Source organism: Sylvia atricapilla, chromosome 1, assembly GCF_009819655.1.
Source record: "Sylvia atricapilla isolate bSylAtr1 chromosome 1, bSylAtr1.pri, whole genome shotgun sequence".
Classification (NCBI taxonomy): Eukaryota; Metazoa; Chordata; class Aves; order Passeriformes; family Sylviidae; genus Sylvia; species Sylvia atricapilla.
In genome coordinates, this window is record NC_089140.1 from 22442911 (window position 1) to 22467176 (window position 24266).

A 24266-nucleotide genomic window follows, 5' to 3' on the forward strand; every position below is an offset into this window, starting at 1 on the left:
TTGCTTTTAGCTCTCTAGGAGCTATGATTTACAAGATTTTATTTTCTAAGCTTCTCATATGGGATATTGGTAAATTCTTCTTGCCCATATATGCAGTTTTCATATGTTCACTTGTAAACTTGTAAATGCACTGAAGTTGAAGTGTATTGCTATGGTAATATTGGTGCAACAATATTATATATACTGATGACCCTGATGAAAAAACATGACCAAGTCCATTTTAAAAAACACAGCTATAAGAGCACTGGGATTATGATTTTCTTGTGTTAGATTATAGTAGTGAATACTTGTGTTTGGGACTTCCCCACAAACGTTCAGACTTGTACTGAATGAAAGATGGATTTAACAATTGTACCCTTAGGACTTTTGGGTTTTACAATAACCCTTAGTTATTGTTGTATAATGTCCAAATGGTGGTTCTCTTCTTTGATAAAATTCTGTTTATTCTGCCATAGGATACGTTAAATTCTGTGTTCTGAAGAAAAACGTCAAACAAAAATTAAATCATCAGCCTTAATTTCACTGCAATTTAATTTAATTAATGTATGTTTTTTGAATGCCTATTAGGAAAGTGGATTTGCAGAGCTCTTGATAGTACTTGCAACATTTACTGAAGGTAAGAGATTCCATGCTGAATAATTACACAATTTTTGCTTTTTATTATAATTTTTTTGTAACTTATCTACCATTTCATTCATAGTTAAACTTGCCAATCCCTTGGTAAAAGGTTTTAAATTTACCTACTCATACGAGGATTTTGAGATGAAGAAGTTACTGTTTAATTTAATCGGAATCTTATCTAAAGACCCATCTGCTGCACAGGTAAGTTGCATCAGAACAGAAATAATAAGTAAAACAACAACAAACACCCACCAAAGGAATCACAAGAATATTACTTATCTGTCCATCTGCCATAGTCCAGTACACTGAAATTATCTGTTATCCAAATCAAGAATTCATACATAGATTCAGACCAAGCCCTGCTGTTGGAAAGCAGCATACAATTTCTATTTTGGAAAGTTACAAACTTAGACTGTGCTAGGAAAATTGCTGGCAAGTGGCAGAGCATTGCTGAAATACACCTGAAGAACATAATAAAATTTAACAAATCACAATCTGTGGGAAAGCTACAGAACATAACAAGATTTTGCCTGTACTTGTAATGTTTATGACATAGTTTCTCAATAAAAGAATAATTTTGTTAGTGTAGGACAGACAAAGTTGACCCATCCTTTGATTTTTCTTATTTGCATGTGAAACCTGTAAACTAACTGTCTTTTTCTTTGTCTGGACTCTGCAGCTCCTCAGTGAAAATCATGTGATGCCAGCTTTGCTTTATTATGTAAAACGAAATCAAAAGCTTGGATTTCCTGGCTGGTCTGCTGCCCAATATGAAGAATTACAGCTTCATGCAATTGCTGTTTTAGCTTCAGTGGCTCCTGTGTTAGTTGACAAATATTTGTCCTGCCAAGCAAATGCTCTTCTCCTTGTGTTTCTAGAATGGTGTATAGGCCAAGGTCAGTGGGTACTCATAGCTTTCACACACAGGTAACCTCAAAACAGTTCAATTGAACCTTCTTTCTTTGACAGGAAAGGAAAATGTAAAACTCATGATGTTAGAATGATTCTTTTTCATAGGCCACCTAGGAAACCCGTGTTACCAATAAACAACCAACCATCCTTTTTTTTTCTGCTGAAGGGTAACCTGGTGCCCCTTTCCCTGTGAACCACTATATTGATATTCCTTCAGACAAACACCTCTACTGTCTGTGTTTTAAGTGAGCCACACCCTTCCCTTCTGGCAAGAAGTCCAAGCAGTAATTCCTGCCATGAGACAGGACATGTTAACTCAGAGTTGTACATAGTGATACAGGTTCCAGTCTAAAGCTGGCTTCTGGGCATCAGAGTGTGGGCTAAGCAAAAACATGACTAAGTGCACTCAGTTTTGTTGCCCAGATTTCTAAGGGTAGATATTTTTCATCATAAAATTGGTATGTATTACTGGGAGGAAATTTTTGTTTGGGTTGAATGGAGGTCAAAAAGTTGGTAATAAATGTCGTGCTAAACATAACATATTTTGAGTTTGCAAAACTGCTGATAAACCTAGCAAGGTTAAAAAAATGTATAATAATTTTAAATGTTCACCAAAACGTTACTGTTTTTATGCATGTAAAAAGTATAATCCTACACAGAAAGCTTATTAGTAGATGATTTTAAACAAGAATCACTTCTAACTTCAACAGGATTTTGGGAGGGTTTTGTTGTTGTTGTTGTGTTTTGAGGTTGTTTGGTTTGGGTTGTTTTTTGTTTTTTTTTTTTCTTTTCCTGAGCACATAATTCTGAACACAGGTTGTCTGTCTGCCCAAAGGAGTATTTGTTGTGATTGCTCCACAGATCCTTTCTTTGGTCGAGGTCACAGTTTCCATGGAACAGGTGGCCGTGGCAACAAACTTGCACAAATGCGCTACAGCCTCAGAGTGCTGAGATCTGTTGTGGCCATTTATGATGATGCTGTGAGCATTAATTTGTGTGACCAGGGAGCAATTAACCAGCTACTGGGTAAAGCATAATTTGTATTGCTGTTCTTTAATTATTGCATTTCTGTTGACACTAATAATGTTCATGCATTTTTGTGTGCTGTGGTTTTAGTGTGTCATTCCTTTGACTGCTGAAAAACTAAAAAACCTCTACCAATTAATCCAAGATGTAACTGATTTGATGTTAATTTTTTCCCCATTTCAATACACATTGAATGAGTTAAGCAAAACAGACAGTTTTAAAAGTCTAGATGTTTAATTTCAGAGCATAAGCTGCCTCTTCTCGCTGCATTTAGTAGATCTTGTTTTCATTGTGGCAGTCCCCAGAAACTCCAGCTCATGAGTACTTTTCTGCCTAGGTCTATCATGGGATTGCTTTCCACAACTCCTCTTTAGCATAGAATAAAACCAATTACAAGGTGCCTTTATATGAATAACGTGAAGAAAAAAAGCAGAATAAAACTGCTTAATCACTGCTCCTGCAATTTTAAGAGTATTTCTTGTTCACTAGCACATACCTACTGTTAAATTTTGTTTTAAGTTCCAAAACAAACTGGTTTAACTTCTATCTTACAATGATAGAGAGTTTTCAGCACTCTGAAGGAAACAAAACTGGAAAGATCCTTTGGAATTCAAAGAGTATATTCTAATAATAAGCCTAGAAATTAAGTATTTTATAGCCTCAGTTCAACTCCAGTGAAGACTCTGTGGAAACCTACAGCTTTTAGTGAAAGCAAAATTAATACTACACCTTACATTTCAGAATAAAGTCACTTTTCTTATTCTAGGGGAGTTTTGTGTATGAATGCCCTCTTCCACACAGTGGTTCCAAGGCTGATTTTCTCAGCAGTGGTGGTATTTCATATCTTTCCCTCATTTCCACTGTCAGTTCAAACATCTGTGAAGCTGCAGAGTGGCATGAACCAGCCAGTTTGTTGTCTTTTTCTAAGAGTTCCTTAATTCATATCAGTTCCTGAATTCCTTGTATAACACAATGTAAGGGCAACACAGAGTCTGAAAAAGGGAGAAGTCATTAACTCTGTCACCAAGAGTAAAGGCCGTGAAACTGCAGCATCAGAGTGCTGCACTTCTGAAGTTGTTATTAAAACACAAGAGATAAAACTTAACTTACTTTAGAAGTCCTTTCATGTAAATTTGAGTTTTTTAAAAAGCAGTAGCTGTAATTGAATTTTGACTTGTGTATAGGCGCATTCATATGTATAAAATATATCCATTTACAGACATCTTAAAATATGCAGCAGACAAATCTAAAGAAAAAGAAGATACCATTCTACTGGAAATCCAAGCTGACATATTATTTATTTTGTCTGTTCTCTGTGAAAATGATGTCCACAGAAAGGTATGTATATTTCTGCCTTATACTGTGGAGATAATGTCAAAACATACTATAATTTCTTTTAAGGGATGCTGCACTTTTGTGTTTTAATTGAAAAGTAGGTGTTAACTGTAGTTCAATGTTAACAAGTCATGTTTCTTTACATAGCTAAAATTCAAAAACACTCAGAAATCCTCTAGAAAGTGTTGAAATTATTTGATTGTTAATTTACATTATTTTTAAATTGATATATGAAAATATGTTAAGAAATAAATTAGCACTTTGGAAAAACTGAAAATCTCTTTTCCTGTGTGTATATTCTGCTCCAACAAGTGGCCCAAATGTATTACATATAAATATTTACATTTCCTATTTTCCATTGTATTTTCTTACTTGTTTGAATTTAGTAAATACTGCTTAAGAAACATTACTTTAATTAACATTTCAATAGGAACTCTTCAGCTCTGAAGGAACTGGTGTACTTATCCCATTCTTCAAGATGGATCCAAAGAAATTATATAGTGGATTAGGCCACAGTTGTCTCCTCCTCAGTGCACTCGACTGCTTATGGTTAGTGAAGTATTTTAGCAGCAGTAACTCAGAAAAATGTCAAATCTTGTATTTTTTAATCTGCAATGCTATGACCTTTCTCTGCACATGTAGGCCTTTCTTCTGTTTATAATGTATAAAAATTCTTCATAAAATTTGACTAATTAAAAATAATGCAAAAGAAATGGAATATACTGCATGTAGGATTTTCTAAATGTGGGTTCCGTTTGGCAACCTCACTCCCCACACAGAGTGACCTCCTGACATGCCGAGTCACTCGAGGCATTCTAAGAGAGGCATATGGTTAGAGTCAGTAAATAACTTTAGAGAAGTAAGCAACAGGCAAGAATAGACCAATATTAGCAAAAAATTGCATAAGCATAAGAATCGTTTGTAAAATGGCTGTATTGGGCTAGAAATATTTTAAAGATTGCCAATATATAGGAGGGAAAAAATCTGTTTTAAAGCAGAGGTTGATAAATGCATTAAAATTGAATATATTTTCTGGGAGAAAATACTGGTACAGGAGATCTCTTTAGTGTCTCTGTTAATCACCATAGAAGAGGAAATAAAGAAGCAACAGCAACATGAATGCTGGTTTTATGATGATATAAATCTGGGAGAAGCAAACTGTTGCCAAAAAAATTCTTGCTTGACTCACCCCCTTGATTTTGCTGGCAGAAACATTCACACAGCCCTACAATAAACCAGATTAGGGACATGACCTGGTTAAATTTTAAACTCGTTTGCTGAGTTAGTTTCAGTTCATATACCTACTCTAATTCGTTGAGAGCCTGCCAAATTTCTTCGGCTGCTTCAAGGAAGGTGTGCCACCTGCAGGAGAAGAAACAGCAGTCAAGCAGGGTATATTTAGTTAAAGGTGTAAATGAAAAAACACATGAAACGTGATTTTTCTACTCCTTGAAGGTATGAAGCATGCTGCATATTGCATACCAAATAGTATGCAATTCAGCAACATAAATGAGATGATTGTAGAATGTTCAGAAGCATAAAAGTGTTTCTACATAAGTGAAATTATTTCTGTTTAAGGTCCTGTGTCATTGGATGTTACATTGCAGAGGACAGTTTTATTGAAAAACAGGGCATTTTTCTCCTTCTGGATTTGTTGGCAGTAGGTATTTTTATTATTGGTTTTGTAGAATGACAGAGAAGAAAAAGAACATGGGAAATTGCATTATTTTTGTTGCAGTATCTCCTAAGACTGCTATAATAAAAATAATAATAAAAACCCCAAACAAACAACCAGAAAACCCCACCAAAACCAACAAACAAAAAAAACCACCCCACAACCCCACAATCAAACAAAAAAAACCCTAGTATATTTTATTCCCCGTGACAGACTGAGATATCTGCTTAGAAATTAGTGGATAGGTTTTCCCAGGATATATTTTTTTAATATATATTTGAAGAGGGAGTTTTTAGTTTAACAATATTATACTATTTTTGAAAAAAAAAAAAAAAAAAAAAAAAAAAACCACAAAACCTATGCTCTTGTTCAAATCATATCTCTCTTCAGAAAAGCACTTAAGTTCTTCACATTGAAGTTAGTAAGAGCACTTGATGGCTTTAACAGTTTTTATGCTTGAAGGTACTTTGTGTATGTGTCTTGTGTGTAGAACTACTTCTTTGGATCTTAGACATAGAGCTGGCACAGACATTTCCCCTCTTACAAAATAAAACCACACCTTCCTTGGTTCATTCACTCCTCATTCATACTAGTTGTACTGTCAGTCCCTGCTGTTCTTGCAGTGCAAGGCTGCAGACTCTCAGAATAACAGGATCATAGAATGGCCTGGATTGCAAGGGATCTTAAACATCATTCAGTTCCAGCTCTTCTGGCCATGGGCAGGGCCACCTTCCACAAGATCAAAGCCACATCCAGCCTGTCCTATCCAGCCTTCAGGGTTGGGACATCCACAGCTTCTCTGGACAAGTTCCCTCATGAACCTCAAAGTAAGGAATTTTTTCCCAATATTTAATCTAAACTGACCCTCTTTCAGTTTGAAGCCCTTGCCTCCTCTCAGCTGCTGCCAAAAGATCTGGCCACAAAACAGAAGGTGTGCTGTGTGGTGCTGCTCAGCCTCTGCCTTCAGAGTCTATTTCTTAGAACAATAAACCTTGGTAGCAGTGGATTCTCCAGCATGTGATCCTGGAGCCATATACACAAAACCTCCCATGTAATTTACACACAGGAATGTGTCTTACATGATCCTACAATCATGTCCCTCATGTTCCTTGATTTATGGAACTTTGCATAGCAGAATTCCAGAAACTTTAAGGATTTACGAGTTTATACGTTAATTTTGTGCAACTACTTGTGATGAAAAGCTTTCAGTTACATAGTACACAATTTCTAAGAAAGTAGACATCGCTGTGTTTTGAACAGTTTAAAACTTTCTTTACTTTTTCCTTGGCCAAGTTAAAGGAAAAGAACCTGTGCAATATAATTCTTGGAATCTTGGTTGAATTTTCTGACAACCCTAAAACCACTTTGCACATGAGTATCTGGCGAGGGAAGAAAGATCAAACAGCAGCTAACCTTCTAATACAGTTATGGAGAGAGGAGGAGTTGGATTTGGGAGTCAGACGTCATGAAGATGGAAGGATTGTTGGTAAGTTTTATGATGCATGGGGAACTGTGAGCAGTCCAGTAAAATAATGACATTATTTGCAATTGCAGTCTGAATTCTGATGACACTAAATAACAGCATTTATAGCTTTACACTATAATTCTTACCAAATCTAAAATATCTTCCATTTAATTTACTTTCATTTTATTTAATTTTATTTCTTCATCTATTTTCATTTCATTCTGGCCACTACATAGCATTTTCTTCATCAGCTGGGAAAGAACTAAGTATTGAGCAGAACCACAACCAGCTTTTCTAATGCTGGACAGTTAAACTGCTTAATTTCTTCCATGAAACACATTGTGTTTTGTCATATGTTGTAAAAAGAATGAGTGCTGTTCTCACAAATTTCTAGTCGTGCTAATTGAAAATTCCTGACCCAAATTATGTTCAAACTCTCGGCCAAACAATAAAAATTACTTACATGGTGTGCACAAAGTAAGATGGATTTCCTCTCAGTTTGGTAACATACTACCTCTTCATTCTTCTACTCTGGTTTTGTGTTTTATTATTAGACACGAAGAGACCTATTGTTACCAGCTTCCAGAAACAGCAGAAGGTCATTCCGCTGCCTGCCAGCTGTCCCAGTTTTGCCATCATGGAAATTTCAGAGAGCATACGGGCAAAAGTTTATTCATTATTTTGCAGGCTAGGTAAGACAAATGAATTGCCTTGTCAGTGTCATATTTGTCATTAAACTGAACTTGTTCACTGGTGATCAATAAAGTCACTATAAAAAAAAAACAAGGTCAAAGGAAACATTGTGATTCAGGGTAGTCCCTTTTTGAATTTCAAGACTTCCCCACTACTTTGCTGCCGCTATCACCAGGAAGAATTTTCTTAAGACTAAACCTAAAATTTGCTTGAAATTCTCTGCGGTTTATTTTCCCACACACAATATCTCTTTCACATATTTTAGTACTTCTACATTTATTTCCCTAGATTGAGAAAGATATTACTTGTTGATTTGCATTTTCTAACATAACCTCTAATTATTCTTTTTTGTTTCTGGAGTCTTTCCAATTGATTCAAATTCTTCTTGGTCTGTAGTGTCCCAAAGCTGAACACAGCACTCCAGCAGAAGCTTCACAGCCAGATAGAGTTATGTTACTCTACACATCTTGTAAATAAACATTCAGACATAAATGTAACAATAGCTTAATTCCTAGTGGCATGATATTGTTTGCTCATTCAACTTAGAATGTTGTACTGTCATCTACCATCCTGGATTTGTACAGGTGGCTATTCCTAAAGCTAGAATTTTCTATTTGTCCTTACTGAACTAAATTCTGTCGTTTTAGATAGTTTTTCAGAGTAGCAAGATTAATTTGCGTTTTAATCTTTTCATTCAAAATGTGGCAGTCCCTCTTAATTTTTCGTTGTTTGCACACTGAATGTGAATATTCATTATGTCCTTGTCTTAAAACCTGTGGGGGTGGGCGGAGCCCCAGCTGCTTTGCCCTGGAGGGAGCTAAACTGAGGAGTTAAGGAAGAATTTCGCAACTTCACTCAGAGCCCCTAAGACAAAGACAAACCTCATAGTTACGGCGACCTGTCCGGAGACCCACAAGCCCCTTCGGGATTTTATGTAGATCTGTTACAATTGATTGGTTCTGTACCCTTTTCCTCCCCCCCGGTGTCCCATAAAAACCCCTGGGTTTCCTCTGGTCGGCAGAGGTTCCTCGTCCCTGGAGCCTTTCGTTGGTACCCTCTCAATAAAGTACCACTTGCGGAAATTCCATACGAGACCTTTCTCTCTCTCACTATGGCCGGCTAAAAGAGGGGCAAACTCACAAGGGCATGAACTAAGAGCACTGAGCTGAAATCACTGAAAGCTGAAATCACTGAGCTGAAAAATCACTGCTCTGCCCGCTGCTGAGAAGCCCCTCTGTCCAGCTGAGGAGCGCCCTGACCCCCCAAGGAGCTGTTTCTAGCGAGACATCCTTTGGGGTGGCTGTGGCTCTCTGGGTCCCAAGTGGCGGACCCCATCCACCAGCTGGAATAAAAACCTAGACTGAAGTCAAGATAAGTGATAAATTCTTCCACATGCATGAGATTTTTTTTACTGTCTGTAGACAAAAGTTGGGTCCTAATTTTCAGCAGTTCACATGGGATATTATTTTTTTTACAGCTAGCATATAGCTGCATTAACATTATTTGTCTAATTATTTGTTCCAGGGCTGTTTTTTTAGGCATTTGTTTGTTTTCATGTCCATCCTCTGCAGGTTCAAAAATAATCAGTAATTGTTCTGAGATTGCTTCAGCCAGTTCTCTGCTTTACCTAGAGAAGGAACTGGTTTGGAAACATCCTTAATTTCTCTAATAATCTATAGCTACTTGCTCTTCTGTTGTAACCCAGGTTCTTGCTAATTTTAGTAGTGTGAATTATATTAAATATTAGATCACAGCTGAATCCTTTACTAAAATAAAGAGACATAATGTTTTCTTCCAGCTTTCTCCGATATTCACAGATATCTTCCACGTACTCTCTCCAGTGAAGTACTGAAAATATCTGAAAATAAATAATAACATATGGAAGTATTTTATAGTCTTTTCTCAGCAACTCTTAAGCTCCATAATGGCATGTAACACGATGATCTAGAAAAGCAGTGGTGGTAAACGGTCTTTATTTATGGTATTTCTTAGCTTCAAAACATGATGTAATTATACTCTAGACAGATGCTACTTTCCCAGTCACCACACAGATGATATGAAGTCTAGAAAGAGATTTGATAGATTATATTTAGATTTTTTAATGAAGTGCCATTATCATTCAGTGTGCAAAAAAAAAAAAAATGAAACATAGTCTCAGCAACTATATTGCCCTTCCTTATTCTTTTACACATATTGGGAACATTTTTAAAAGATGGAGTCATGATGCTCAAGGCATTATTGCCAGAAACAAAAATCTACAAGATGGAGGGACAACCTCATTACACAGCTTTGGAACAAAGCACCAGTATAATTTTCCCGTTTGCTACTTCACAGTTAAAGCAGACTCTTTATGTGCTGAGTGCTGCTCTAGAGCCTGTGATCTGTAGACTCAAGTGTTTGTCTTCTTTAACATAAATCAAATCCTTACCACAGAAGTGTAGCATCCTGGCCTACCAAGTGATTGGAAGGCTGACAGAGCCATTCATAAGTAAAGATTTTAGTACAGTGACAGTGCATTATGGAGAAACAGGAGGTTTTTTATCAGCAAAAGCCTGCTCAGGATCAAGAGTGACTGAATGGTTTATATGTGATGAAGATTTTGCATGTGTTTCTATGACAAATAAGATGTCTTTTTTTAGAATATTATATTTTAAGATAAATTAATCATACTGATGTAATTAATACTCTTCTAGGTTTTGAAAATTTGCCTGGCTTATCTACTAAGGATTTTGTTACGCTTGCTATTATACAACGTTATATTGACTTTAAAGTGAGTATTGTTCAAGCAAATATTACTATTATACCTGCATTCCCAAAAACAGTAAGTATATCTCTGGAGACGGCAAACAAATAAACCTTCAAAAGCTGTCCCCTATGTCACAAGTTATCTTTAATTTCACACAGTGAAAGCCAGTATTCACCAGCAAAAGAAACAATCCCACATCTAACATTGCAGCAATCCCCATGTTCATGCTTCAGACTGCTACAAATGTTTGTGACCATGAAGCAAATAAGAATAGAAACTAATGCTAGTTAAAAATAACTTGGAAAAAAATAGTTTTAATTGTTTGCCAGATCAAGACAGGAATGTGCCAGCAGTAAGAAACTGGGGAAGGACTGGTGTAGGACTGTTTCTTTGTGCAATAAGGTCAGTTTAGGGGACACTATTAAAAGTGACATTTAAAACACATTCTTTAAAAGATTCTTCTGTGCTTTGCTATCTTTGTCCCCACATGCAGTATCCATCCATCCATCCATTCTGTGTAAAATTAAGAATGGTGTGCCTGCAGGAAACTACAATAGGTAACAAGATTTGTGAGAGCTGTCTTGTTCAAAAAATGTTTTAGTTTATGATAAACTTGTGTTTAGGAGCAGAGTCTGTGAGAGCTGGCAGTGTTCAAGAAATAGCAACACTCAGTCTTTGGTTGATAATTTCAGCTTTCCTTGATGGCTCGTGTTGCAGTTTGCTCTAATAATGTTTGAAATTTGAGATTTTAAGAAGTAGGCTCTTGTAGGCTCTCAACACTTCACTCTTGTAATTTGGTATCTTGAAGCTATTTCTTCCGAATTTCTGTAATTATCAGCATTCTTGTTACTCCTCTTTGGATTAAGTTTGGTCTTGGGCAGGCATAGGGAGGCTTATGAGTGAATTTTTCATAGTATTAGTGCAATCTAACCTTGCATAAAAATTCTAACAAGTCAAACAACTCTAAGGAAAGATATGGTTGCTTTATTTTGAATAATTGGAACTGACAAATAAGATAAATACTGAACCATACAGTGTATGTTTCACACACAGATTGGAGAGGTTTGGAGTGAAATATGTGCAGAAGTAAAAGAAGAATTCAGGCCTGTTTCATCAGATGAGAGAACCTTGAAAATTATTTCAAAGGTGTCAGAAAATACCGGAAGAACAGTTGTTGCTCTGCAGAATGAAGTGCTTCAAAGACAACTCCGCCACAAAATCCAGGAAGAGAAAAAAACTTACAAAGAAGTAAGATGAAGGAGTAATTAAATAAGGAAAGCCCACCTAAGCTTTTTGTCCATTTATGTTCAGATTTTTTTTAATTATATAATATTGAGAATCCTGTACATATACACTGCTTGGAAAGTTTTAATCTGTCTCAGCAGCAAAATTTTAATTTTAAATTAGGTTAACCTCAGTCCTCCCATCCTGCATAATTTCCACAGTATTTAGAGAACAACATGAAAAATGAAGCAGTATCATCAGGGGTAATGAGAAATTATCATTATTTTACTATATAGTTGCACCAGTGTTCATCTGTAGCAGATAACAATACAGACTACTTATTACAACTACACCTGCTTCTTAAATTTAAGTCTTTTTTTTCTAAGCTCCCTTGCTGAATATTCACAGACCTTTATTACTTCAGAAAGTAGGGCTTTGTGCTTCTCAGCATGCTGAGAATGAGAAGTGTGGACATTTTCCAGCTTTGGTTATAAGGCAGACATTTTGTGGTTTTGCCCATCTATTGTCTCACCCTCTCCTGCTTTCTGAGAAATAAGTTCAGTTGGTCCACTTCTCTGAAATCTCATGGTAGTGTTTTTGAGGGATTATCCTGCATTATGATGACTGCTCTTTTGTCACCTGACCTGTGCCTATCTCTTTTATCCAGCATTTGAGAGTAAGAATATACAGAAAGTATTCCTGAAAGAGCTGGGCCTCATCCAACATATGTGTTGAAAGAGAGTAAAATTATTTTGCACAAAGTGAGCCTCTCTTTGCTTTTAAGGGCAGTGCGTAAGTGAAGTTTTTTAAGGGCAAGTACTTTAATACAACTTTGTCATTCAATCTCAGGTGAGAAGGAAGAGCCAAAGGGGCATAAGTGAACATTCTTTTCAAACTGCACACATAATGAAATCAGAAGAGATCTGATATTAAAATAGATTGTGTTGCATGCTGTAAATCTCATTTATATTACAGATCCAAGCTACCTTTACACAGAGAGAACTGATAAATAAATCTTGGGAAAATTTCTTGACTCGGACATCAAACTATGAGGCACTGAAGGTAAGAAATCTGATGGAGCTAAAATTTTACAATTATGGTGTAGTTATAATAATTGTGAAGTTCCAAACACATTTCTTATTGAATTATAAGGATATTCAAGTAGGAATTATAGTAAATTTCATATTCACACAGACAAAGAAGAAGTAACCATAAGATTTATTGGAAAAGTTATACAATCTTTGATACTTCTGACTGCAATCACAGACTGGGGATCAACATTTGTCACTTGCAATTGAGGAGTGGATGTATATATGTGCATTTCTTCTAAAACTGTTGAAACTACAAGTCTGTTCATTCTTATCTTACTTTTTCCACTTCCTCATTTTCTTTTTTTAATACAGCAAACATCTTTCAAGATGGGAAATATTTTATTGTGAATGGAGTTTCTTCTAGCAATGTTTGCACTTTCCCAAAAGAACATAAAAATATTAGCGTCCTGGTTTGACAACCAGACTGAGTTGGAAAATAAATTAAATCAGACTTTAAAACTTTGGCAGCTAAATTTAATTTTTCTTCTTTCCCCAAAAGACTTGCAAAGAAGAACAATTTTCTTTCTATTCAAACATCTCCCTGGTCTGTGGAAAGATGCTAGAATTAGACCTAATGCTTGAATTAGAAATGAAAAAGGGACAGAAAAAGGATCTGAAGAACTACAGACTCATTAGTTTTAACTGAGTCACTGGGAAGCAGTTTTAGGCACATTAGGGGGAAGGAGATTGGTATAAATGTGGCAAATTTACCAAGGACAAATCATGCCTTGTCAACATAGTTACCTTCTGTGATAAAATTATTTGTTCTGGAAAAAGAGGAACGGGCATGCCTATTCCCTTGGCTTTAGCAAGGTTTTCAGCATGGGCCTATGTAGCATTCTTGTAGTCAAAATGGGGATATATGGACTAGATTACATACAGGTCGACTACAAGCTGTTGGGAAAACTGGCTGGACTGATGGCCTCTGAAGGAAAGTGGAAAGGGATTGAAGTTTAGCTAGTGGACAGGTTTGAGTGATATTCCTCTGAGTGAATATAGTGTTGATTTAGCCTTCTCGTTAGTGACTTGGATATTGGATCAGTATCCATCCTCATCAGGTTCAAGGTGTGAATGCCCCATCCCTGGAAGTGTTTAGGGCCAGGCTGGATGGGGCTCTGGGCAGCCTGGTCTGGTGTCCCTGCCCACGGCATGGCAGCTGGAACTAGATCAACTTCGGGGTCCCTTCCAACCTAAGTCATTCCATGATTCTATGACACCGAGCTGGAGGAAGGAATCCATATGCTGGGAGGTAGGGTTGCTATTCAGAAGCTGGACGGAGGGGCTGCCCAAAAGCTCATGAAGTTCAGGAAAAGAAAATGTGAAGTGATTCACCTGGGATGTGCTGAGATTGTACCGAGACGGCTCAGTACAGCCGGGTCTGCCTGGAGCGGCGGTGAAGGCTGACCGTGAGGCAGCAGTGTGCTCTTGTGGCCAGGAGGGCTCACAGCACCCGGGGCTGCCGTGCCCAGAACGGCCCCGCACATCACAGCCAGCAGGGATTCCCTTCCCACCCTTGCAGTGCCACCTCCATTTATTCTGGGTTTGGGTGGTTAGTACAAGAAAAAGTCAAAAAACAGGCCCTTAAAATTAAGGCAAATAGAATTATAACCTTACTTATTTTGTCATGTTGTCTATATATTTTCAAACAAGCGCAAATGACACAATCAATGCAGATTAAAACAATTTTACCTTTTTTTTTTACTCTCTTTAGAAAGCAAAAGTGCTTCAGAAAACATTAATAGAGGCTTCCAGAGCTAAATCTGGAATTCACAGTGGACCAGAATATTCTACTGATATTCCAAAACTCCATACAACAGTAAGTAATCCTTAATAACACTGTTTTGTTTTCATTAACAGGTAAGTGGTTGGGGTTTGTTCTGACTGTATACATGCTGCTGCTTAAACTTTTTTTAATAATATTTATGTTGACAAACTCCAAGTACATAAGAAAGAATCTGTATCTTCTGCAAATTGCCACTTCCCATTCTGACATAGCCTTAGACAAGCACTTGGCAGAATGAGATTCAGATCTGCAAATTACTCTGAAAAAAGAGTGGGCAAGATAGGCCCTATGCTGTGTGACATGTACCTGTGGTGACAGCCATTCATGAAAACCTTGCTGAGGTCAAGAAGACCTCCTCCTTTCATTGTTGAGTACATCTGTGCAATCTTTGATACATCTGTAGAGGCGTCCTTTATCAGTAACATGTTCTTGACTGCCTGCAGATAAGCCACTTGTTGCATCTGCAAAAAATGTTTTTTGCTCATTTCTTTCCCACAACTGAAGTGTGAGAAGATAAAAAGCCTTCGATAAGATCTAATTCACACCTAATAGCATAGTTAGATGTTGAGTTTTGACAAGACGTGGGGGAATCCTCAGTCTAGCCAATAACTGTTTCTGAGCTAACTGGATTATTTCTGTGTAAGCATCATAGCTGAGGAGGATTTTAGGGGCTTGGATAGTTGCTTGGTTGCTTATAAGTTACTCTTAAATGTGAGGAAAAATGAAGAAGAATAAACATAAGGTGCTGTTTTCAAACTTGTATGAAGGCAGGAGATTCTATTTTGGGCTCCCTGGCATGAATGAATAATGACAACTAAGGTGGCTACAACTTGAAAAAGAAGAGGAAGTTCATTTTTGTTGTGATGGAGAAGCAAGGAGCCTAAAAGGAAGCAAGGGATTGTCTCAGAGTGCTTGACTAGGATTTTTTTGCACATTGTCTTAAACGTCACAAAAATATAGAGGGACACATCTGTGAATGCAAGATGAAATGGGCTGGAAAAATGATTTAGGTACTTGCATAAACAACAAGACACTTAAACAGCAATATTTTTCAGAAAGTACATGAAAAGTTTTGATATAAGCATAAGTAATCTGGAAGTTGTTAATGGAGAGAAATATATTGTTAGATTTTACTTTAAAGGCTTGAAACTCAAGCCAAGAATATTCATATCTTGGATGGAGAGGATTTAACAAGAAAATACCTTCATGGTTCTACAATCACTATTTCAATAACTGTAGGTAAAAACAAGGAAAAGTTAGTCCGTTTTGCAGAACAGGTGTATTGAGAAAACAAGTGTATCAGCAACATCATATAACATTCCTTGAGTACATTGCTTAGGAGAATAACAAATTACAGATATGGCCGGAAATTACGCAACATTCTCCTTCACTCCTTTCTGCCAAACACCCTCAGCAGGGAGAGATGAAGATTAAGCTAAGATGGTTGTTGCAAGCCAGTCAAGGTCAAGTAATCAAATATGTGTGCCACATGCACTCAAGGAATTGCATTTTTTTTCAGTAGGTCATGATTAGAAGACAGAGCTGTCACTCAGGGATATTTATTGCAATACCCCAACCTATTCAGTATAAAGAGTAGTAATGAAGCTGGAGATTTCCTGGAGCAGTGGTTCTATGCAATTGCATTTTGAGAGAAAGAGGGCCTGGTTTTGTTTTATTTGAAGTAATAAGTAATAATGTATAATGAAATTCTGAGGTCACAAACTGTGGCTGACATCCTATACAAATCCAAGTAACATTGTACAGCAAACTTCTATTGGATTAAAGCTTGATTTTCTTTTTTTTTTTTTTTTTTTTTTTTGCAATTCATAAATCAGACACAAAGGCAGAAAAGCAGAGCACATAAAAGTACCCGCTGAAAGAACATGCTCTCCTTTCTTTTGTATTGATGGGAATAAATTCTGAATTTAGTATATAGTATAAAGGATGGTTTTAGTGGCCCTTGGAAACCTCAGCAGGCATCTCCACCAACTAAATAATATTTTTAAAAGGCAGTTGAAGATTTAACTCTCCTCTCATTTTAAATGCTAGCATGAAAGTCAAGTGATGTATTTATTTTGTATTTCAGGTCGCACCCGGTTGCTTCGTAACTGTGAAAAGAGCACCTCATCAGCATGGTAGAGGGCCACTGGCTGATACAGATGATGCTCTTAGAAAGTCCTCTGTTTGTGAAGGAGCCTTAGAAAAGAACAAAAGAGATAAAACATTGGACTCAGTGAAGAAAAAATCGGTACCTGTAGAGTAGATGCTGTTCCAAAGAGTGCCATATTAATATGTAGTTACCTATATAGAGATACAAGATAAAATCTGTTTTTAATAATTTGAAAATTTGTTTAGAACATTGTAAGAGTAAAATTATATTTTGCCTTTATTAATATAATGTGGGGATGTTTTACTAATAAAGTCCCCTGTACAGTATGGTACACAGGTATGTTCATCTAGTAACTTTGTGTGCTAATATCCACTGTCAGCAGATCCGCTGTTTTCATTTCCATCTCTTGCTGACACATTCCACTTTAAGCATCTCATTGAGCAGGGTGATAAATCTTCACATAAAAACACATTCAATTCTTCATTTTCCTGAATAGCATTCCCAGACAGTTTTTGTCCAAGCCCATTTTGTTTCTTGAATTGCCACTTTTAGGATCAGGACTTCTGACATCCCAGTTTTCTTCTAAATACTCTCTACAGAGCTTGTCTGTACCAACAGTTTCTCCCAGCCTGTTGGAGAGACCTGCTGGGATGTCCTTCTCCTTGGGTTGCTCACAGCCCTTTAACTGATCTTACTAATCTAATAATTACTGGGCTGTTATTCCTATTGTCTCCAAAAAGAACTCACCTTCTTCCACCTTGGCACCTCTAGAATGCATACACAAACTTCTGAGCAGCTGACCTTTGTGTAGATGACTTAATTTCTGAGCTGTTTTCTTTTTTAATTTGGTCAATGCCAGAATTCACTATGTTACAACAGTGAAAGATTCCCTGAGGCTCTTAATTTTAAAACCAGTTGCTATCCAGTGCTATGGCATAAATTTCTGTGGCATTGCAAGCTTTTATGCTGTGATATACAAACTGGCACTTAGGCTGTCGTTTTTGCCTGTGCCTTGAGAAAAGCACAAACTTTTGTGTTTTAACTGCCATCTTGAAAAAAAGGAAATAAATTCGAGCTAAACATAATCCAACTGCCTTTTTTTACTTTGTGAAGGAGGGGTGGGGTACGTGTGAGTCTAAGTGTATCTTAAAATGTTTGCCGCATAACAAGACAAACATAGCAATGGTGGCATTAAAAATAAAGGCAAATAGATTTGTTTCAAAATTGACTACTGAAATTCTATAAAAATAAGAACTGTAAGAAAATAATTAAATAAAACATACATATGAAAAATGGTATGTGATGTTTAGAAAAATCTCTACATGTGTGTTTTCCAAAGATCAGAAAGATTTTTCTTATGGGCAGGTCTGTTAAGCCCTCGTTGAGTAAGAATCACATTGTAGAGTAGGAAAGTCATCTAGTACTTAAAGCTAGAGAAATTGAGCTGTGCTAATTTAATTTAACTTTTTATGGTGACCCTTTGCTAACTGATAATTTTTAATTATAATCTAATTTCATTATGACATTTTCCCAACACCATCTGTATAAAGTTTGTTTTATTAAACTAGCCTGTAGGTGTATTTCTTGCCTGCCTAGAAGAAAGGTTAGCCAAGGTATATACAGATTCTCTAACTGAAGTCCTCTGTGTCAAGTAGTCTTGCTCAGTTTTTTATGTTTATATTTCTCTGACAGCTCTGCAGCAGCCTTGCTGCTTTATTACTGGTTTAGAGAATTTATAGTCTGTTACCTTTACACAATTAAAACTAAACAATACATATTTTACTTGGAGACCAAAGACTGATGTTTGGAGGGGTTTTTACATCCTTTTCACATGCACATATGTGAATGTGTAGGTGACTTATTACTACTGGCAGCAAGGCAAAGGCCCACTACAAAACATGTAGAGGACTTATGTAAGTTCTTCCAATTTCTGAGCAAAAGCTACATCAATACACTGTAGCCAAGATATAGATAAAGAACCTTTAACCAAAAAAATCAGTTTTGCTTATGCAGACACTTGAAATCAGGCACAAAGCGAGCCCTACAACATTCTACCACAACTGTATTGTTTATGCTACAGACACCCTGACTGCAAATGAGCAGCTGCAAATGCAAATGCTCTTCTTAACTGAGCATTAATGTTAATTAGTAATGACTGGAGAATGAACGGGACAGAATTTCCCCAAATATTTACATTTATTCCTCATAAATCAATACTAACACAAGGCTGACAGCAGCAAAAACAGCATTTGATTCTGCCAGACAGTCATGGCCCATAGTTTGCCTGTTGCAGGGAGGGACACACAACACCAAGAAACTGGGCTTGCTGTCCCTGCTGTAACAGGGACATCCTGTGAGGGATGGTAAGAGAGGGGCTACTGCTGGAAGAAAAGATCATCCCATTTACTGTTAATCCCTCATGCTAAAATCGCAGGAGTAGTCTGTGGAGTCCCTTGTGCCCTTAAAGGAATTTCCAAGTGCCTTGCCCTGGAAAAGCAAAGATTAAAGATACCCCTTCCAGGTGTAACAAAGGTCTCTCCCCCATGGATCCTTGCAGACATTGCGCAGTCTGTTTCCCTGGGTTTCACAAGCCCATCAATCCTCCCATGGCATCCCCTTTCCCTGTTTCCCCATTGCCTATGGGGGTTGGTGTCCTGTTCCTCTCTTCCCTATGGTCACCTGCCCCCTTTGTACCACTCACGAATCTAAGACCCTCTATAACTGAGAGAAACCACATGATACCTCTTGGCCTCCAGATTTCACCTTCAGCACACAGAACTCCTGCTGGAATTAATCTGGGGCTGAGAATTAATCTGCCTCTCTGCTGAGCTAGCCTTGTAATGTGTGTGGATGTGTGAGCTTGATTTGCTGCCTGAATTCTTCTCAAGCGGTTTCTCTACTGGAGAGGCTGACTGGGATTCAGAAAGGCCGTAGCTGCACTCCAAAAAAGACACACTGTTACAGTAGTCAGCTGTGGCTTTCCACAACTCTGGTAGATGTATACAAGAACAATGTCTATCTGGAATTTGTTCTGCTGCTGCTGTTGTCTACCTGGGGTTCATAATCACCTGCCCCTTTGGCAGACACCACAGGGTGTCCATGGCAATTGAGTGTTTAAACATTCTGGAAACAATTGCGGTGAATGCTAAACACTTCTGTGTCTTATAGAAAACTAAGTTTCTGCCTGAAGAAGGCTGAAGCTTTTGAAACTGCATATAGGATACCTTGCTCTGGCATTCAATTAAAAGAGGATCAGAGGAAACTAATAGAGGAAACAATCCTTTAAAATGTTATTATATTTTGACACTTGTGTTGGCGATTAATGTAGGTGAACAAGGCGCTTTTTTTTACATGATTTATGCCAGTTAAAACATTTGTTGCAATGCAGTACACAGCTTTATAAACTGGATATTGCTGAGGCAGGTTACATGATGGCTCTCAAACTGTTGCTCATCATAAAGTACCAGTTCCTAAAGTTGCTGTGTCTGGGTGTGTAATAACTCCATCTGCTCAAAAATATTATTTCTACCAGGAACTGGAAGTGATGTTCATGGGTCAGAAAAATCTCTCAATACTTTTGCACCCTCTCCAGAAAACTGTAGGAGACCTATTTTAGAAGATGCAATTCAATATCGTGTTTACCTAAATGAACATTTACAAATCTATGAGACTTGTTGAATTGGGAAAATGAGACAGGAAAAGCTTACAAATATGATTGACTGGCAAGAAATACTGAAAATATAAAACTTGTGAGTGAAATAGAAATGAAAGCTAGTATTGAGATGTAGGCACGGCAGGCAGGAAGACAGCGATTAGCAGGTGATGGGTTGGGTGATAGCAAACAAAGGGGCTCGAGGGAGTAGGCCCCCCCAAGGTATCACGGAAAAGGTAGATAAGAAAAAGTAGAGTTTCGAATACAGAATGATATGGTAATATAGCAATTCTCATAGGCTGTATGTATCTCACGCTGGTTGGTCAATGTAAATCAGAATATTCAACACAAAAGGAGATATAATGTATTGTAATGAGGACCTCGCTCTCTTACCTTGCTCAACTCCCTTACCCCTGCCACCTCTCTTACCCTGCTCTCATCTCTTAGCTCTCACCTCTTACCTCTCTCACTCTCTCTCTCTCTCTCTGGGGCATCCCTTCTGCCGAGGCTGGTGGCTGAAGGCGAGGCCCTTCTTACCCACCGCCCTTGCAATAAAACCACGTGTTCTATAAATAAGTGTCTCAGATTTGCAGAGCTCCCTCTCCCTGCTGTCCACGGCTGCTCCTACATTGTTGGATATTTTATAAACTATATATATGAGCTAGACATTATGTGGGATGGATTTCTTGTTTACTTATGAAGGTTTATATGCTGTTACAGCATGAGTACTATTTCCTAAAATAATTAAAACCACCTGTAATTTTATAAAAGGCTAAAAACAACAGGGATTGAACAAACTGCATTGCCCAGGGAGTAAAGCAGAGAACAGTCAGCATTTCTCAGGTTTTTTATGCTCAGAAGAATTGGATTAAGTAGGCAGTTAATCACCTTGAATTATTTTATTCATTCTCAATGGTTTATGCCAAGAGCAGTAGTTGAATCTATCTGTCCCTCTTCTGAACCACTTGGTCCATCGGTCCCATCTCAAGGGCAGTGACAGGGATGGACTGCATCACCTGATTTGCAGTCTTGTGTAAAGTGCTGTTCTTTGTGTCATGTAGTAGTGGCTTATCAAGTAACATGTTAAAAGACAAGAAAACGACTGCTATTCAGGCCTTGCTGCTTAGAAAAATACTTTAATTAATCCATATCTTAGACTAAGCAATGATAAAATACAAAGTCTAGATGGCACAGGACATTATGATGAGCATGATCCTTCCCTTTAGCTTAATGTCTCACCTCTTTTTTTTTTCTAAAAGTTAATATGTGCAAGAAGATGTATAAAATACATTTGTTTACATTTTTGCTGTTGCATAATGTATAAAAATATACTGAGTTTCCATCAAAATAAACTTTTAAAAAGAGAATTATTGAAAAGACAAGACTCTACAAAAATATGACACATCCAGACTTTAAAGTTTACATGGGAAAACAAAGGTGTTGACTGAGAACACATTCACGCATGCAGTGAGGAAAAGGCAAGCTTGGTAGACTGCAAGACAGGAAGGCAAAAGTGACAGTGTGGGGGTTCAGCTTAGGAGTGATTAAGTACTTTATAGAAAAAGAAAAGAAAAAAGATTGAACCATGCCAAAGAATTTGTCCAAACATCTACAATATATATTGTGATTCTGTGCTCCTTCATTTTGATGTTGTCTTGTTTAAGTATCTTCATTTTCTCCCCTTTGAGCCTAAAATGGATTGGTGAAAGCAGATCCTGCAAAATTATGAAAGACAGGTAGTTATTGTCCAAGCAGTATGTTAGAAGTGCTATGATTAAATAATCTTCATGTTCATTCTGAGAAACTGAATCATTTGACAGGGTATATCAGAAAAAGCCTGTTGCTGAGGAGGAACGAGGGCAACAGATTTAGGTCTGATTAGTAAGGTGTAAAGTCACCTACATGATCTCAGTTCAGACTCAAACACGACCTTGATGACCATAACCTGACACAGTTTAGTGATTCATAGTGACCAGGACATAACATTATATGTCAGCAGTTTTAGTAGGAAGAACAGGACTCAAACTGTCAGGGATTTGAGCTTCCCTTCTGAATAATGATGATTCCCCAAAGCTGAGACTGAGCTCCTAATACCAGGAAACTTTCAGTATTGTAATTACTTTATTAATGCATGGTAATTTATATGCACACAGTAATAAACAAAGAATGCAGCATCCTCTTCCACACACTTCCACATACATACCCAGCATTTTTTACACTTTGTTAAATATAGAAATGTAGTACCCTAACTACTACTGTGTCATGTATTGTGAAAGTAGCTACCACTGAAAGATGCAAACACCTTTGACAAGTAGAGACAGAAAACTGGAAATTAGTATATTGAGTTGTCTAAACAATGAAGGGTGAGGATGGAGCAGTGGTTCAGTTTAATGTTAGTACCATATCCTATAGTTACCTTCTAAAGTTCTGTGTGAGTATGTGGAAGAATATTTGGGAGATGTTAATTGTCTTCTGCCCATTCCATGGGACCTTGAAAGCACACAGTCCACATACATATCCCAGAAGTTCTGGGCTAAATCATCGAAGAGTTCGTTGTGCTTGGGCTTAGGGGATTCCTTTAGAAACATCATGAAGTCCCAGAGAGCAATGACTGTATCTGCTACCTTGAGTTTCTTCATTTCCACCAGCCCATGGGATGATACCTCCCAGCACTGATGGTCAATCTCACGCAGGCTTGGAGGAGTTTCTTTTTGATACTCTAGATTGGCATAAACCAAATTCACTGTCAATATACAGCCCAGATGAAGATACCACCATCGTTTCCATACAAATTCCATCCTTCTTCAGAAGATACCTGAAAAGAATTGTTTAAAATCACAGTGATTCTGACATTATATAGTTCATTATCACATAAGTCTCATGGATACCCCAAGAGATAATTTATACATATATTCATTAAAAATGCTTTTTTCCCAAACCATGGAATAAATACCATTCAGTGAACCCTAATGCTGAAAGCTAACTTTGCATCTCGAAATCGTTAATGCCATTTAGAACAGGAAAATCCAAAGCAACAAGTTTGAAATGACCATAGCCAATGTCAGAACTGCTGCTTGAGACCAACACTTCTTCCCTTAACCTCCTGTGCTTGGATTGCCAGTAAAATCAGGTTAATAGCAGATGTTTAAAGAGTCCTTAGTGGTATGCTATTTTAAGTTACTGCAAACAAATAACAGTTATAAACAGCCAGTCTTTCATGGAAAGTCTGACTCAGAAAGATGGTAATGAAGGAATGGTAAATCAGACTGTACACTGTATTGGGTGAGTGTAGGCATGTTATGAACTCACTCAGCAGCTGTTGCAAGACTGGAAGAGGGAAAATTCCTCTTTTGCTTATATTAGAAAATTAAGTAATATTTTTGGCATTATTTGGCATTATTCTTTCTAGTACATATGCAAAACAGAGAAATTATCTGGAGAATTGGAGATGGAAAGAGCAGTAACACAGAAGGTATAATGAGAACTTCAAATGCAACAGAATATGTATTCTTTACTATACAGAGATTCCCCCTGGGAAAAATACAGTCTTCCTATGATGTGCATTCCATATCCTTCAATCAAGTTTAGACAGAACATCACTAAAACACCTGATAATTTTTTATCAGCCCTTTCTATCAAGATAAAGTACAGTGGAACGGGAGAATAAACATAAAGAGGAAACTAATCAAACAAAAAAGCATAGGAAGAAGTCTGATTAAAAAGATGACAGTCAAAACTTTCAGACAGTGACCCTTATTTCAGTATCCTAAATCCCATTTCAAGTAGTTGGTGCCATGCTTATTCCCACAGTTTCCAACTCAGAATGAAAAATATAATTATGAAAATTTTGTGAGGCTTTGTACAGAAAAAAGGCAACATTTTGGGCAACTGTGCAAATTTTACTGGGAATTTGGCCAGAATTGCAAGTGTGCT

At 37.3% G+C, this 24266-nt stretch overlaps 2 protein-coding genes across 2 annotated transcripts in view; one reads left to right on the plus strand and one right to left on the minus strand.

The window, feature by feature from the left end:
• Positions 1-17684, plus strand: part of CFAP69 (cilia and flagella associated protein 69) — a 28322-nt gene extending 10638 nt beyond the window's left edge. Inside the window, 14 exon segments of the mRNA XM_066340951.1 lie at positions 568-616; positions 701-822; positions 1301-1517; positions 2395-2559; positions 3779-3897; positions 4325-4443; positions 5473-5554; positions 6863-7055; positions 7589-7726; positions 10421-10497; positions 11527-11721; positions 12673-12759; positions 14500-14604; positions 16658-17684. Of these exon segments, the coding sequence (XP_066197048.1) occupies positions 568-616; positions 701-822; positions 1301-1517; positions 2395-2559; positions 3779-3897; positions 4325-4443; positions 5473-5554; positions 6863-7055; positions 7589-7726; positions 10421-10497; positions 11527-11721; positions 12673-12759; positions 14500-14604; positions 16658-16834 (1845 nt within the window). The 3' untranslated portion in view covers positions 16835-17684.
• Positions 17685-22337: 4653 nt separating this feature from the next.
• Positions 22338-23131, minus strand: FAM237B (family with sequence similarity 237 member B). The gene has a single exon (XM_066323898.1). It carries the CDS (start codon positions 23129-23131, stop codon positions 22727-22729), a length of 405 nt encoding a protein of 134 aa, XP_066179995.1. The 3' UTR covers positions 22338-22726.
• Positions 23132-24266: the final 1135 nt, after the last annotated feature.

What these genes read in the sequence shown, in the direction of transcription:
- FAM237B (XM_066323898.1), bottom strand. Translation starts at nt 23,131, where the DNA reads ATGGAATTTGTATGGAAACGATGGTGGTATCTTCATCTGGGCTGTATA.